Source organism: Cuculus canorus, chromosome 21 (assembly GCF_017976375.1).
Source record: "Cuculus canorus isolate bCucCan1 chromosome 21, bCucCan1.pri, whole genome shotgun sequence".
Classification (NCBI taxonomy): domain Eukaryota; kingdom Metazoa; phylum Chordata; class Aves; order Cuculiformes; family Cuculidae; genus Cuculus; species Cuculus canorus.
Window position 1 is genome coordinate 4,573,745 of NC_071421.1, and position 17,090 is coordinate 4,590,834.

At 39.5% G+C, this 17,090-nt stretch overlaps 1 protein-coding gene across 3 annotated transcripts in view; it reads left to right on the top strand.

The window, feature by feature from the left end:
• UBE4B (ubiquitination factor E4B) overlaps window positions 1-17,090 on the top strand; it is a 40,201-nt gene that overhangs the window by 3,155 nt on the left and 19,956 nt on the right. Inside the window, exons 2-11 of one of the 3 annotated variants that reach the window (XM_054085916.1) lie at window positions 2,405-2,591; window positions 5,800-5,935; window positions 6,468-6,555; window positions 8,105-8,249; window positions 9,535-9,763; window positions 10,215-10,622; window positions 11,481-11,594; window positions 14,228-14,369; window positions 14,880-14,980; window positions 16,113-16,227. In XM_054085916.1, coding sequence (XP_053941891.1) covers window positions 2,405-2,591; window positions 5,800-5,935; window positions 6,468-6,555; window positions 8,105-8,249; window positions 9,535-9,763; window positions 10,215-10,622; window positions 11,481-11,594; window positions 14,228-14,369; window positions 14,880-14,980; window positions 16,113-16,227 — 1,665 coding nt within the window. The remainder of the gene's footprint in view (window positions 1-2,404; window positions 2,592-5,799; window positions 5,936-6,467; window positions 6,556-8,104; window positions 8,250-9,534; window positions 9,764-10,214; window positions 10,623-11,480; window positions 11,595-14,227; window positions 14,370-14,879; window positions 14,981-16,112; window positions 16,228-17,090) is intronic. The other 2 variants (XM_009562343.2, XM_009562345.2) reach the window with 2 other exon arrangements.

Here is a 17,090-nt window from a genome sequence, read left to right on the forward strand (position 1 = left end):
GGAACTTGTTTACGATTATGCTATATTGAAGAATTTCCTTAGAGTCTTGCCAAGCAGGTGCCACTAAAGCTAGTGTCGATACAGAACTTTTCTTTAACTGGGAGTATGTGAGCCTGAGGGACCAGTCCTCCTGGTTGGATCCTTATTGGTCTGCTGCAAAATCACATTATCAGTTAACTGTCTTTAACAGGGTGCTATTTTTGCATTGTTTGTTTGTAGTGTGTCCAGCAAAAAGCTTTTAAGAGGGCAGTAAGATCAAAAATATGTCTGAAAACTGCTATTCAAAGCTGCAGTCCAGATGTGTCTAGCGAGAACTGTATTAGTTACAAATCAATGTGTTTTTTTCCATTCAGCCAATTAGATTTTTTTTTTAATTAACCTTTTAACCTGTGTATTATGGAGTTGTGCTGTGTGAGGGACATGGACATTGTTTGTTCCATGGCCTGTGTAATGATTTTTATGAACTTGTCACTGTTGGGTAATACAACGGTACGTAACAGCTTTGCATTTGTCACTGTGACAAGTACTTATTGCTGAAATCAAACATTGGGAATTATTGAGGTATCCTAAATTTTCCTAAGAAAATAGGGAAGAACCCCAGCTATGTGTTTCCTCATTATGACTTGGGAAGTCTTTCAGTCTGGAATGAGAACAAGTCACTGAATCCCACAATTCCAACCTAGGTATTTATTGTTGTGGTTGGGGCCTCTTTTGTGCCTCATGCTGGAAGGTGAAGGAGTGCTGAGTGGCACACGTGGCCTCTGCTTGAACCTGGAAGGTGACGGAAAGAGGTTTTGTGCAAATCATACATTGTGAGGGTTGTGACCTTGTTTGAGTAATCAAGGCTTGGCTGGCTTTGAGAATAGATTGATAAATATATTGATTAATGCCTATTGCCTTTTACTCCTCACATATTTCCTACTAACATCAGATTTAGAACTCACTAGCAAGAATGACAAGTTTCACATCACATTTTTCTTACTTTTTATGTAATTAATCTTTGTGTTTTCCTCTCTGTGTAGATTGGCTGTTTGTGTGTGTATTTGTTATTTTTTTTCCTCCATTCCAATAAGAAAAAAGAGGAATTTCTTTTCTAGCTGCCTCCTATGTTCATGTGGTGACACCTGTCATGGAGGGAGGTGTAGTTCCAGACACTGTTTTCCCACAGTTTTTGAAGTCTGATTCGATTTGATCTGTTCTTCTTCCTGCTGGGGGAGGTTTCACAGGCCATTAAATGATGGTGGTGATGTAGAGTAGACATTGACTTGACACAGATCTCTTGTTTGCTCTTTCTCTTGCCTTGCAGTTCTTTAGGATTAAGAGCAGGCATGAAAACTGATACATTGCGTGCAATGCTTATCACAATACAAAAAGAACAGCATTAAGTGCTTATTTTAACAGGAAGTGGATGCTCTCAAATTTGATACTTTATTTTATACTGGGCCTGTTTTGAGCTGAAGATAAGATTTAGGAACAGATTCCTTCAGGCAGCTAGTGATGATAAAGAATTTCTTTTCCATTTATGCTTCAAGTTTCACTTGAAGGACTTCCAAATTATGAGTTTTATAAGTTTTATTTTGTCTGTTTCTCATGTATAATATTAGTGTTATGCAGGCATGTGCTGATTTTAATATATAGGTTCGTAACAGTTTTCTGAAGCTGGATTTTGAAGGCAGATTCTTCTCTGTCTTGCTAGTAATGTGCAAAAGCTGGTTTAAATTGCATGATGGAATGTCTCTAGGTGGTGAGAGGATGTTACTCACTGTCTGTCTTTACTTCTCCCGATGCTTCTGTCCCGCATGTGAGTTACGTGTTTCAGTATTGCAGGTCTGCTTGAGGTTAATTTGGACAGCAGTGATCATTAAGAACTTTAAACTTGATCTTCTTTAGCACGAGTGTTTTCATTAGTGTCATGTGGTGTGAAATTAAGGCAGAGGTCATGTTCTTATTGTCCCTTTTATTAGATCAATGCAGCTCGTTGCATCAAATGCCAAAATAAATGGGGAGGAGCGTTAAAGGTTTTGAAATTGCAAAGCAATGACTGTTAAACTTGTCTTACACAACCATTCGAGGGACAGTGTTCTCCAGTGGAAATGGGTTTCAAGGCAGCAAATGTGTACTTCAAGTCTGAACATTAAGGTTGTCTTAGTGCTGTCACGCCGAACAGAGTTCCATAGAATCACTAGGTTGGAAAAGACCTCTTAGATCAAGTCCAACCATTCCTATCAGTTAAGGCAGTAAGGCTCCATTTAGCAGGTTAGCAAGGAAAGCTTTGCTATTTGCAGTTCCAAAGGAGTGAATACCCTGATTGACAGGATGGCCAAGGGGCAGCAGTGGAGCACATGTACACATGTACCAGCAAACAAACTGGTTTATTTGCTGCTCTGTTGTTTGCTTTGTGCAGATTCGTCGGAGGCGCCTTGCTCGGTTGGCAGGTGGGCCATCTTCCCAGCCGGCGACGCCGCTCACCTCTCCACAGCGGGAGACTCCGCCAGGACCACCGGTAGTAGCACCAGCCCCGGGGCCATCCCAGAGCCTCGGCCTAAATGTCCATAGCATGACCCCAGCTACCTCGCCGATTGGAGCATCAGGTAGGTGCTGGAGACAAAAATTACTGTTGTGTGTCTACTGGAATTTACTACGCAACTCCTTATCTTCAGAAAACATGAACACGGGTACTGACATTATTTCTGCTGGTACTAAAAATAATTTTCAGTAAGAAACAGTCTAAAATGCTGAAGGAATGAAGGTACTTTTCATTTTCTGACTAATAAATAGTTCGATACAATTGTTTTCCAGGTATCAGTAAACGAATGGCATGGAAAACATGGGTTACAGAGCTTGAAGTTTGTAACGCAGTGTAATATTAGAGAGTATTACAGAAAAGAAAGCCAGTTTTTCAAGGAGACAGGAAAAACCCTTTTCAGTCTTGCAACACAGTCTTTATTGATTGGCTACTAGGTGCACTTTAGCAATCGGTCCCAAGTTCGTTTTTGATCTTCAGTTACTAGCATTTGGCGCAATTAAAAATAGTAAGTTGTGACTCCGCGTTGTCAGTGTAAGAATAAAGTATTTGCTTTCTCCTTTGTATTACTTTGCCAACCTTACTGTTTACTGGAGTGAATACAAATGAGACAATTAGAAATCATGTTTATTTCAGAAGGTATGAATAATGCCTGATCTGTTCAAATCAGTCAAATGCAGAAAGAATAGGCAGTTGGGAGGGTTGCTTTGTAGAGAGCACAAGAGTATATACTCTTATATATAGTACCACTTTTGACCTAAAAAAAAAAAGTTGATTTTTATTTCAATTTATATATCTTGGAAATATAAACAAATTGGCATGTTTTCCAGTATTGTGATCTTTATCTGAAAACTTAAATTGTTTTGTGTGTTGTGTGACTAAGCTGAGAGGTTCACAAAACCAATCTCAAATATCAAAATTGTCTTAAACAGTTTTTCAGTATCATAGAATCATTTAGGTTGTGGAAAGCTGTTAAGATCATAGAGTCCAACATTTTGATGTCCTAATATTGAGGTGCCCAAAAGTGCACACAGCACTCGAGGTGATGCCTAATAATTTGATAGAAATAATATTTTTTTCAATGCTCTTTAGTAAGCATGTGGAATTCTCTGTTTACTTATTTGCTTTTGGAAATTCTGTGCTTTTTCCTTTGGCCAGTACAGTAATTTACAAGCTTAAATCTTGTAATTTAATTGCAGTGCTCTTCTGAAATACCTGAGAGTGACTCCTTCTTATTTTGTTGCCTCGTGTCCAAAGCAGGACAGAGAAAAGCTATCAAAAGCATTTCCTGAGAAAAGCTCATTGCAGATGGAATTTAACACTGTGTATTGTCCTCATGATTATAGACAGCAACCCAGAAGCAAAGGTGACTTTTTTTTCAAGAGCAGTGCAGAAGTCACTTGCTGTGTTTGCTTGGCCTGTGGTTATGTGGCTATTTTAACCCATCTTGGGTCTGACTCTTGCTGAAAGGGGCATTTTTCACTGCCTCTCCCTCTGCAGTTGTGCGGTGAGGTGGATCATGGAGTTGATCCAGATGAAAACTAAGCCAGGAAAAAGGAATGGTTAGTGGGTAGATGAGGTCCTGATCCATCGTATTGCGCAACAGTGTAAAAGATAGTTTAAACAGGGGAACACCCACCTCATGGTAGAAATATTTGTGTATTGGTGAACAGGTTTATCGTGGTGGTCAGATAGCCAAGACCTTAGAGACTTCTGTTTTAAGAATCCATGTCTGCACTGGACAGTACCCAGTTATTTGATGACCAGAAGCAGAAGTTACCTTGGCAGTAGAGTGTTTGCTTCCTGCAGTGCCATTCATTGCAGCAATTTAATAATGCCTGGCTTTTTCACAGAAAAGAAATATGATTAAATAAAGTAAGGGAAGTAAAACAGGAGTTTCAAAGCACTGGAATGAAGCAACCTTTCCTACCACCCATGCTGAATATCTAGTTGTTCCTCAGTAAAGTCTCTTCTAAATGGAGTTCTTCTGCCTTCTGCAGTTTTGTTCCTGTAAAGTGAGTTGTTTCAAGACCTAGAAAAGCTTTGGGAAGGTATTCAAAGCCAAACAGCTTGTGTCAAAGAGCATAATCCTGGTTTGTTCTGTTCTGCTGCCCCCACTGTTAACTCCAGAATGTGTTGCTGCCATAAACGCGAGACAAGCTTGCACTTCTCAGTAGTAATGCTGAAACAGAGCCAGTGCTGGAATTTAAAAATAGGTTGTCAATCTGGTTTTACACTTCTCACCTGAAACCTGATACCGTCTGGGGAATATCTTTTGAATGGCAGGGGAAAGAACCCAAAGGACTGAAATTCACTGCAGCTTTCTTTTTAAACACAGAGGAATAATACCTTTTTCCTTCTCCTCAAGAAGTCTGTTTGCTGACATGCAAATACCTGATGTTGATAAAACTGCAGTTGCAGCTTGCCATTAATCCTACTTTAATAGAAATCGGTATTTCAAAGTGTCACTAGGTATGAATTTCAGGAATAGACTGCACTTTAGCACCCTCACCATTTAGATGTTTGTAGAACTCATTCAATTTGTATTGTTATTGAATGCAAGGCTTCCTCTGCATTTATATAGAATTATGCATATGACTTTCTTTCTACCATGCTAGTGTCTAACACTTCTCTGAAGAAACCTTCATTGCAAAGTGAATCCCTCTGTTCCTATCCTGACACTCATCAGCCAAGCTCCAAAGTCATTCTATTGCTCTCCATTTGCTGGTGTTGCACTTGGTGCATGTTATTAGGACTCCTTGGATGCTTATTTTATTCTTGTGGAGAAGCAAAAATACTAACAATTTCCCAGTATATTGTGGAAGTTTTGAGGGATGACTGTCACAACTCGGATTAGTTATGTCCAATATCCTCACACAAGTTAACTCTGTTGTAATGACCCAGTGGGAATTCCTGTTCTGAAAGGACCAGCTTTAGAGGGGCTATGATAGTCTTAAGTGGAGTGATCTTATATGAGATCAGTTTGCTACTGCTTTTTTTTATGGGAGTGAATCTCTAAGCACTTCGTGGATGTAACTTTAGATTTGTTCTCTGTGTTGTAACGCAGGTAAGCATTCTTATATTGCTTCTGCAAGGGGAGGTAGAAAATGCAATAATCAGTAGTCAAATGTGAATATTATTAACGTTTCTTTCCTAACACTTTACTAAGAATACATAAGAGCTGAACTGAAAAGCAATATTTCCTTTTCCATCCAAGTGATTGTGTAGTACCTTCTCGTCTCCAAGTAGTAATCCTGGTGGTGCATTTTCTCTAGGAGTAGCCCACCGAAGCCAGAGCAGCGAAGGAGTGAGTTCACTCAGCAGTTCTCCATCTAACAGCCTTGAAACACAATCTCAGTCTCTCTCTCGGTCTCAGAGCATGGATATTGATAGTGTCTCCTGTGAGAAAAGGTAAAACACGCAGCTTGTATAAGCCAGCAAATGTTGCACAATGCTAATCATCAAAACCACTTAGGCGGGAAAATTTTCTGCCGTTTCTCACTTCCAGCCTTGTTAATGCAATAGGATTAAATGCTTAAAACTGACACACCATAGTACTTCTTCTAGTCTGGTTTTAATGGGCATTCCTGACCTAAAGTGATAAAAGACAAAGCGTTATCTTAGACATTAAGCGATGAGCATGTCTGGTGGGGATAATTCAGCTACTCTGTTTACAAAAGGAAACATTATGGGATGTGATAGCTGTGTAGCTTTTATTGCCTGCTGGAGAAATTGACTATTTTTCCTTGAATTCAAAAGAAATGTGATAGGAGAAGCATTTATCAACTAGGGGTTTTGCTTGCTGTTAGTGCATCCGGCAGTGCCTATTGCGTTGTTTTTCTGCTGCTTCTACTCAGGGTGACAATCCTTCAGGGAGCATCTTAGAGCTCTGTCAATGGCTTTCTAGGAGTTAATGGGCTTCTTCACTTTCTTCCCTTTACAGCATGTCCCAAGTAGATGTGGATTCAGGAATTGAAAATATGGAGGTCGATGAGAATGATCGCAGAGAGAAAAGGAGCCTGACGGATAAGGTTGGTCTGGTTTATGTTGGCTGTTTTCTTCCAGGCTACATGTATGTTCTTGTTATTGTAGTCAGGATTTCATGAGAGAGCGTGTTCAGATTATGCAATTTGGAACTAAGTGCTCTGTGCTTTGTTTTCAGAGTAATGCATGCTGCTGTTTCATAAAAAGTTAACTTTATTTTATGAAGGCTTCACTGCACGTTTTGCTTCTGTTGCTGAGTGTTCCCCCACTGACACAGGTGCAGCTGTGCAGTCTGTAGGATTGCTGGGACTGGCTTGCATTCCCTTCTTTCTCAGAAGGGATGACTTTTGGGTTTTGGAGAAGTTTTTCTGCATGATAAGTGTTCCAAATGGTGGAATGGAAACATGAACAAAATATTTAGGATAGAGGAGTGAGCTCTGAAGGAAATGTTTTTGTTACATATCGTACAACAAAGTGACCTATTAATGCCGAAATCCATCTTTTATAATACATAGGGAGCTTAAAGGAATGTTTTTAAGACACTTCTGAAGATTGCTGCAGCTTATTTGCGTAGCGTTTTGGAGGTCTGCTAACAAAGCAGTGCTTCCCATGTTATATGTGCTGAAGTAGAGCTATGTAATAAGATTTTACTTCTTAGTGATATTGTAAGAAAACAGATAACAATATTTAGCTGTCGAGGTTTGAACAGCTGGTAGAACCCTTTAGAGTAGAAAAAGCGAGCAAATACAAAGCTTTAATTCACTGCTTGAGTTGTCCTCTTTGTCATTTGATTTTAAGGCCCATGTGAAATAAAGCCGTAAAGAAATAGGATGGCAATGTAGCGGAGAGAAGTTTCTACAACAATTCTTACGGTGCTCATTAGATGCCTTTGTTTATTCCTGCATTGTCAGTAATAAGGTCAGTGGGTAAAAGCCTGGCTTAAAGCCACGTAGCAATAACCCTGCTGCAGAGTCCTTTCCAGTCAATTCCGAGCTTCAGATTAGGCATTCGGACAGCTCACATTGTGCTACTGTGAAATAAATAGCTTGGAATCAAGGACAGTCTTGAAGGGAGTGAGAAGAGCAGCGGACAGTAAAGTAAAGCTTGGTTCAATACCTCTTACTTATTTGGAGACACCAAAAGTTAAATGCATAGAGCGCTGCGTAGTCCTCTTTTATGAGCAAAAACTGTTCTTGCTTGGTTATCTGCATGTAAATGGTGTTAATAAGGAAGCCTTCTTTGCAGAAATAGGCAAAAGAAGTACAAGTGCTGAAAACAGTAGAATACTTGTGGAGTGATTGAGTCAGTAAAATATATTGATGTGTCAAAATTTATGGTTTATGAAATACTTTGAGAGAAAGCTTTTGAAAAGGGTATTTCTGGTACATACTTTCTGCGTTTCTTTTGTGTTTCTCCAGGTTTTTTTTCAAATAAATTTTGACAAGTAAGTCTGTTCCTTTATAACTGTATAAAATCTGCTATTAAGGGTTAGTCTGAAGTCATTTAAAGGAGATCTGCATCTGATAAAATTGTGACTTGAATAATACAATTGCAAAGTAGTTAATGTGTTTTTTTTTTTTACCCTCCCTAACCAAGGAGCCTCTGTCTGGGTCTGAAGTGTCTGAGGAACAAGCTTTACAGCTGGTCTGTAAGATCTTCAGAGTCTCTTGGAAGGACCGAGACAGAGATGTTATCTTCCTGAATTCGCTCTCTGCCCAGTTTAAGCAGAACCCAAAGGAAGGTGGGTGTCTGAACTGTTGCCACAGTTAGAGATTGTTTCATTTGAGTCGTGTGTTCCCTACTCTTGGCGTTTTCGCTCTTTGCCACAATGCCAGAGCCAATTCCTTGTGGTCTTCACCTGATTTCAATGTCTGCTGAAATGAAATGCCCAAAAGTAACAGGGGACTGACTGCTCATAGCTCCAGTTTTTGTTGGTTGCTGTGCTCTTGCTGGTTGTGTTTTCTGTTGTCAAACTCGTGTGTTCATATTGCAGTGCTGCTGGGTTTTTATTATTTTTTTTTCGGAAACCTTTTACTGAATTTAGGGGTTGTCCTGCTTCGTAGTAGATATTTATTTAATTTGATAAACTAAGAATTTTAAGCTATTGGAATGAGTCCAGAGGGAGGCCACAAAGATGATCGGAGGGTTGGAGCACCTCCCATGCGAGGACAGGCTGAGAGAGTTGGAGTTGTTCAGCCTGAAGAAGAGAAGGCTCTGAGGAGACCTTAGAGCAACCTTCCAGTACCTGAAGGGGCTACAGGAAAGCTGGAGAGGGACTGTTGACAAAGGCTTGTGGGGATAGGATGAGGGGGAATGGGTATAAACTGGAGAGGGGCAGATTTAGGATGGACATAAGGAGGAATTTCTTCATGGTGAGGCCCTGTCCCAGGTTGCCCAGGGAAGTTGTGGCTGCCCCACCCCTGGAGGTGTTCCAGGCCAGGTTGGATGGGCCTTTGGCAGCCTGAGCCAGTGGGAGGTGTCTCTGCCCATCCTGTTGGCATTGGAACTGGATGATCTTTAAGGTCCTTTCCAACCAAACTATTCTATGATTCTAAGAATTCCATATTATTTTATATAATGAATTATATTTTATATGTCAGCTATAAGATACGACTCAATTCAAAATTGTTTTGTGTGGGCACATGGGGGGGGCGGTGTGCGCGCATGTGTTTTTTTTCCTTACTTTATGACACAACTTACCCAACAGTAGAGTGGGAGAATGGGAGGAGGACAGACAGGACGGCTTTAATAATCAATAACAGGAACATTAGGTCAACTACGATGTTTTGTACTTTCCATAAAAGCTGTATTTTTATGTATCTGTACTTTCTTAACTCACTTAAGACGGACTGAGTGATAGTTAGAAAGGTAAGTATCAGTCTATTTTCTTTGCCAAAAGCAGCACTTAATTCACAGTGGTAATTTACTGTCCTTTTTAGTTGAAATCTCTAGTAATGTTTACACCCCTAACTTGTAGGTTGGGACAGCAGGTGAGGATACTGAATCTCTTCTTTTATTCTTAACAGTGTTTTCGGATTTTAAGGACTTGATTGGACAGATTTTGATGGAAGTGCTGATGATGTCCACCCAGTCAAGGGATGAAAACCCATTTGCTAGCCTGACGGCTACATCACAACCAATTGCTGCGGCTGCCCGCTCTCCTGACAGAAGCCTGATTTTAAACATGGGTTCTAACCCAGGAAGCAGCCCTATGTTCTGTAACGTGGGCTCCTTTGGTTCCAGTTCATTATCCAGGTGACTTCTGATTGTAACTGCATACTGATTTCACTTCAATATTTATTGGTAGACTAGAAAAGAGAAGGGGGCATAGGAATGTCCCAAGAACAATAAATAGAATAGATTTTTAAAATTCATTAATCTTTTTCATGTCAAAGTCTTTGCATTTCACCATTTTTTATTGCTGTGGCTAGAAGTGTATTTGGTGGGTTAAAGCCTCGTAGCAGATTCCTTCTGAGAAGTATCCCTAACGCATCAGTGACGGCTATGACTCTTAACTTAACGTGTAGGTTGTGGCATAGTTTTAATCAGCATTAGTAAAAAGGAATTATGTGTGAGCTGCAAAATTATTGCTAAAGAGTCATCAGAAGGGCAAAGGCTTTTCTTGCTCGTTTTATCTTTTCCACCCTTTTTCTGCATATCCTAAATCATTGCTTTTTTTTTTCTTTTTCCCCTGTAACTGGTTTAGTCTCTATGGGACTAGTCCAGCTCCTACTGCCAATTTCACAAGCTATGTACCAATGACTGGTTCATCTCTTACCCCACCAGCCAGTTCAGTTGCCACCACATCTGTGCCTTCCGTTACTGTCAGCTCTCACCTGACAGCAACAAGTCCTTCTTGGATGCAGCCTTCCTCTCCGAGGTACCGGCCATACACTGTTGCCCATTCTGGAGGCTTTTCAGCTTCTTCCATACCGCGTTCCTCGAATATTTCCATCCCATCTAGTTCAAGTCCTCCGGCCGTGGCTGCTAGCCCTCCAGCCATGCCAGTCATCACATCCAGACAGAGACCCACAACCATGGGTCCGCCTTTGTTTACTGCTTCACCCAGTACCTTGCGCAGGCGTTCTCCTTTACTGAACAGGATTCCTTCTAGGTATTTCACAAGAACAAAAGTGTGTTTCATGTGTGATGCGCAGGGTGTGGCATAATCGTGCAATTTGGAAACACTTATGTTTGTGCTGAGCTCACCCTACTTACCCTGAGTTGATTTCTGCCTTTTGGTTTGTGCTAATACCTTGACTCGCTAACAAATTGTCTCTGCCAAAATGTCAAAACTGCTTCTGTGAGCATGAGGTGTGATGTAGTTTAAAAGTAGCAATACTGTTTTAATTTCCTCCTCTTCTTACATCCGTTCCCGTTAAACTATTAAGCTCTGTGTTCAGTTGCTGCAGTAAACCAAACAGACCTCCTGCTTTGAAATCAGTTTTCTCGGTAGGGCTTTAGTTGGTTCGTTGAAAGCTGTTACTTGTTGGACTGTGTTAGATTTGATTCCCTGGTGCATCGTTCTAAATTACAGATGAGCCTAGTTCGCTATGCCTGGCTAAGTAGTGTTGCATTTTCTCTCTTGGCTGCTCTTGGAGTCCCCAGTCCCTGCAGGAGGGAAAAACAAGCACACAACATTTTAAGACCACTGGTTTAAAGTTCAGTAGCTTAGAATTGCAATACTTGCTATTCAGTCATGTCTGAACATTCCTGCTTCAGCCATAACTTTTATTACGTCTCAAAAATTCTTGTTAAATGTTTGATTTGTGAAAGTGTGGTGCTTTGATCCGTGAATAACTTTGTAGCAGTGTAACAGAGCATGTTAGCATAGTCGTGGTTTTACTAACATGGAGCTACCCAGTGTCTGCATGTTTAGAGAAGATAATTTTTGGCAGACTTGAAAAGCTACCATTTACTACTTCTTTTGGCTTAAAAAATCTGATGGCATTTTTCATTCTCCTTGTGGTAGTATATACGACAACCCTTTCTCCCTCCTCCTTCTTGCCGTATCTGATGTGTCTGAGGACAGTAGTGATGAAGAAAATGAAGATGATGATTTTTCTTGTGTCCAGTTTGGGTCCAGGTATTGGAGAAAGAGAATGTAACCTGCATGTTTGGTTGCTTAGGAACTAACAGACAGCGCTTCTTCAAAGTAACTTGGGAAATGACTAAAGCCAAGGAGATGACTTGGTTGGGTTTTTAAGATGGCATATAAGCATGTATCATGATTACTCGTTAGTCAGCTCTTTTTTTAAGAGATGACTAAGATGAAATTGATGTTAATTGTGCTGCTTTTTAGGTTTAATGAGCATAGTTTCTGAAATAATGCTTGAGTGGAAGTCCTCATTGACTGTATGAGTAGAAAGAATATTATTCACCCATGGTTGTAGTTTTAAAACCAATGGTACGTCATGTCTGTGTTTTCCTATCAAAAACTCGAAAGCAAAGACAAAAATGAACATGTAGAAAAAGATACAGTGGCAGAAAGCCAGCTGGTGCCAACAGTAGGGCTTTGTTGAAGACTTATAACCACTTGGCAGCTGAGGATAACTCCTCTACCCATAAAGAAAATAGACCTGAAAGTTTAAACTGGTCATTTGAAGTGGTAAGTGGTAGAGCTGCTGTAGTGGGGAACAGCGGAGAATGGAGGAGGACAGCGATGTCAGGGAATGCCAGAAAGAGTTGATAGAAGATGTTCTTTTCCCTGCCACCAGCTTTTCTATGATTGTTCCTGTGATATGCTGGGACACCACTGCTGAAGTCAGACTGTTAACAATAAGACCTTCCAAATAGCATCTCTTCTTTTCCTTTCCAGTGTAATTTCAGGAGAATGACTGATTAACACAGGTTTAGGTAGTTTTTTTTGTGTATGTGGAATTTAGAATTATTCCCCCCCCTCCATTTTATTCAATTCTTATCCTTTTGGCAATTTAATCCAAATGCTTGATTGTGTTGGAATTGTGTTTTCCTTTGGAAAGAAGGATTTCTGCAGCTGCTCTGCTTCTGGAGCCTTAGTTTGTATATTGTGTCCTGGCATTCTGCAGACAGCAGGGAGATGTTAGTTAAATTATAAACACGGTGACTGTGCAGTTATGCAGCAACTTGCATTCTGGAAGTACCAAAGCATTCAAGATGCATATGAAGCTTTGCATTAGAAGGATTCCAGTTACCGCTGCACTGAAATCATTAACAGAATTACGAACTACAGAAGTAGTAGTTATTTTATATAAATTGATGTTCTTAAAAGGGTAATTTTTAAGCTGTAAGTGAGAAGTCAAGAGGTTTAAAAGAGAGCCTACAGAAAAGAAAATGTATGCTGGGGGAAATGGGTTAGTAGTGGACAGGTACGGTTGGTCTTGATGATCTTAAAGGTCTTTTTCAACAAAATGCATTTATGGCTTTGTGGTTACTGAGTGCTATTAAAAATAGAGCTACATTTCGCATGGACTAGTTCTAACTGAGTAGCAGGCAACAAATTCTCTCCACAAAAAGAAATTGCTGCTATTAGAAGTTATGTTTCTTAATGTGCTGAGCTACCAGATGCTTAGCAGTAATAACCTTTCCCTGATATATCGGTTGGGCTGTAAAGTTTGCACAGTAGATTTGCACAGCTCAGTTATTAAAATGTAAATTATTTTACAGTTTAAAGGAAATTCTGGGTTTGACACAGCTCATAGTTTTAAACATGTTTATAAAAAGCTGCATTAGAGGAAACAAATACTCTTATTTTCCAGTTTGAGAACTGAGGCTTATAAATTGGTCTTCATTTAAATCCTCCCTGACTGTACACAGACTTTTCTTTGAGGAACAGCAGTAGACCATCCACGCAATTGCCATTTTTTTTAAATCCATTTACATAAAGTGAATATATTTTGTCATTATTCCCTTCTGTAAAATGAGAATTTTGCTTTTAATTAGCTCTGCCAAGCTGTTATGTAGAGAATTCTGTTGAGATAACAAGACTGAGATGGAGCGTCATGGGAGTCTGTTCTCAGTTTTGTACTTTATTTCTCTCTCATCTCAAACATGGGTTTGTTTTTGTGGGTTTAGTTTTCGTGTTTACAATATCAGTGTTCACCCTCAACCCCCCCCAGCTGCGCTACTTAATGAAACGGCGTATTTTACTGTGAGGGAATTGAAATTAAATTATCTTAATTGTGGAAATGTTAGAAGGAGCAGTTGCTTTGCTCTATTGCCTCCTGTTATGCTTCTTCCTCCTTCCTTAGAAGACTTAAAGGGGTTGTCTGTAGCCCTGTCTACCAGCAAAGGTCCCCTTGGTGCAGGGCGAGGATCTCCCCTCCCATGGGTTGGCTTGTGTTAACGAAGTCGCTGATGACCTGAGCACCATAACAGTTTTGATGTCAGGTACAAATAAAGGGCTGTTAATATTCGATGTTGCCACGTGAGAACAAGGTTTATTGATTCTCATTGAAGTCATGCACCTTATTGCTGTTTTTCCGCTACATATTCATTTAGTAAGATAATTTATAGTTCGGTCATGTTAAGCACAGCTGAACTTTCGGGGTTGGACCATCTGTTAAATGGTGAACTCTTCATAGATCACAGAATTTAATTTATTGTTGAACCAAGTGTGTGATGGGATGGAGACTTCAGAAAATTGACAGAGGAAGTCAAGAGTTTATGAATTATTTGATTGTGGGGAAGTGAAGAACTGGGCCTAATGCTTTGTTTCTTCTTTTTTTGTGTGTTTTAAAGTATGGGAGGCTCTGGCAGCTCAAGTGTTTCCGATTCCTGCAGTGACCACTTCACCATTGAAAACTGTAAGGAGACAGAGATGCTGAACTACCTCATTGAGTGTTTTGACAGAGTTGGAATAGAGGAGAGAAAAGCACCAAAGGTACATTTCAGATGAATAAAGTTGTCTCTGTGCTGCCACAGACACTCCCCTTACTGTTTAATGGGGAAAGCTGGTGGAAACTTCAAGTTCTTTCTTGAGGGCTTTGTTGTGGAAATAGATTTATACAATTTATAGGGTCCCTTTAACTCTTAACTAATTTCTCATTTGAGTCACATGTGTTTTATGTCTCTAAAATAAGCACTATGTTAGAAACTGTCTTTTCTCTTTTTGTCTATTGCATTTTATTCAAGTTTATTCCATGTAAAACTTACTTTTGTGAGACCAACTCCCTGTCAGCATTCTGTATTCTGCTTTAAGCTTTTGCTTCTGGGAGGAAAAACGAGCCAACGCTTTTCTATATAAAATCAGAAAGGTTTTTAGCTGGAGTAGTGCTAATCTTAGTTTTCTTATTGCATTCATAGTGGATGAATAAAGAAATTTATTGTATTTCCTGTCTGTTCTGTCTCTGGATACTTTTAGCTTGTATTAAAACAAAGTTATTTTTATCAGATGTGTAGCCAGCCGACAGTCAGCCAGTTACTGAGCAACATCCGATCACAGTGCATTTCACACGCTGCTTTGGTGCTACAGGGATCCTTAACACAACCAAGGTAAATAAAGCTGATGTTAATCGTGGAGCTTTGGCTGCTCTGGGATCTTTTTTTTCTTCTGAGGATTAGTTAAGAAAAGTTAAGATCACTTGTTGGAGCAGGATATGTGTTTATGTGCCAGAGGAACAGTTCATTGCTTTACCGTTGGAGACTCTTGCTCCCACTAGTACATTGGTGGAGGGCAGTTGAAGTGATTTCTAGTTGTGTTTGGGTAAAATCAGGTTGATTTGAGCAGTTTAAATGCGGGGTCTGAGTTAACCAACCTGTTTTCTGCCTTATCTCATGCATAAACTGTTTCACTTGCAGACTGTTGGGGCACTACTCGTGTGAGAGTCCGTAACCAGCAGAGCTGCATCTGAGAAACAGTCTGATCAAACGTGTAGCAAAAAAAGTGGCATAGCACTTGTTTGCTTCAGAGTTTACCACAACAGATTTGGTAATGTTAATCTGCGTGTAGACATTCTACACTGACTCAGGACTGAGATTTCAAGTGCAGTTGTTTCAGCAGCAGTTGACTAACAGCCTGTTCAGTTGGAACAGTAAGAAGGTTTTTAAAATAGAATGTTACTTTTAATAAAATCTGCTTAATTTTGTATTTGTGTTTCCCAACAATACTTCTAGAATCTTTAAAGCTGCACCAATTATCCACTGTTAGTTCATAGCTTTGTCTGTATGTGAACCAGTGTTGGCGTTAGACTAAGCTTTATATAGGTAATAAGGAAAAAGGATACTTGTTAAAAAATCTAGGTAGCAGTTACAATGACTGTTAATTCCATAATTTTATGTTTTTTCTTTAATCTGGAAAAACAAACATTTGAAGTTGTTATTCCTTCACTCGTTGGGCTTAAAGGGCCTTTTCATTAGAGAGGAGTAGAAGGGAAAACCAATTCCTCCACAGAAGCTGTTATTCCAGTTCCATTAAGCTAAAGTGTGATGTTGGCAGCAGCATCTGTTTCAGAATAACCTTTCCACAAGTAACTTGAAGTCAAGGTTAGTTACTTTTGAAAGGAGTAGGTATGTCTACATGTTGATAATCTGCTTTCTGGCAGATCCTTAGATGTGATGACATATTTGCAAATACTACTGCAAGTAATCGGTAGTTTGGGATATATTTTTTTTTATACAAATAAAGGTCATTGCAGCAGCAGTCTTTGCTGGTACCATATATGCTGTGTAGGAATCTCCCATTTGGCTTCATCCAAGAATTGGTGAGAACAACTTATCAGGATGAAGAGGTGTTCAAACAGGTAAGGCATAGGTAAAAAATCATTATATCATATGATTCTACTGTTTGCAATATCCAAGAGAGTGGATTTCCAGAGGTTCATTGTGCATCTCACACTTCTGTGCCTACTACTTCAGGAGTTGGCAACCTGTTAAGCAATTAGAGTTTGGTTTTGTTTGTTTTTAACTCATTTAGCATTTTGTGGAAAAGCCTGACTTTCATTATTTGCTGGTTCTAAGTATTAAAAGTGCATTTGTTGATAAGCAGCACATGTTTATGTAATATTGAAGCGAACCATTGAGGATATGCAGCTATATATTATGGGATTGATCTTGGGTTTTTACCCTTCAATGCTTTTGTACAGAGTATCTTAAAAATGAATGTTTAAGGCAGCAATCTTCTATAATCATACTCGGAAGGATTTTCAATATGCGATCTTTACCTTTTTGGCAAGTTTAATAGTTCACATCTAAGGTGCTAAGAGCATTTTACAGATCTCAGTCCATTAAATCTTCATATTTTACAAAGAAGATGACTGAGAAAGATTAGATGGGTTATTCTGTGTGTCACAGTAGGTCACGGAGATGATAAAAAATCAGAACTGCTGAGCCTAGTAATTAAGACACAAAGCTAACAAACAGCTTCTGTCATGTATAATGTGAAAGCAGATCAGTGAGGTTGTATTTGTCTCTAATTAGTGCTCCTGTAGTATTATGTGACTTTGCTGTAAAGGAGCCTTCAGAATGGCATTTGATCCTTCCAATTGCGAAACAACATAGATTATCTAAACTTTATGTAGTGCAAGTACCTTTTAATAATGTATATCTGTCTGGATGCCTCTTAGTGCAGCTTCATGCACTTGGAAAATCATATTAGACTATCCAG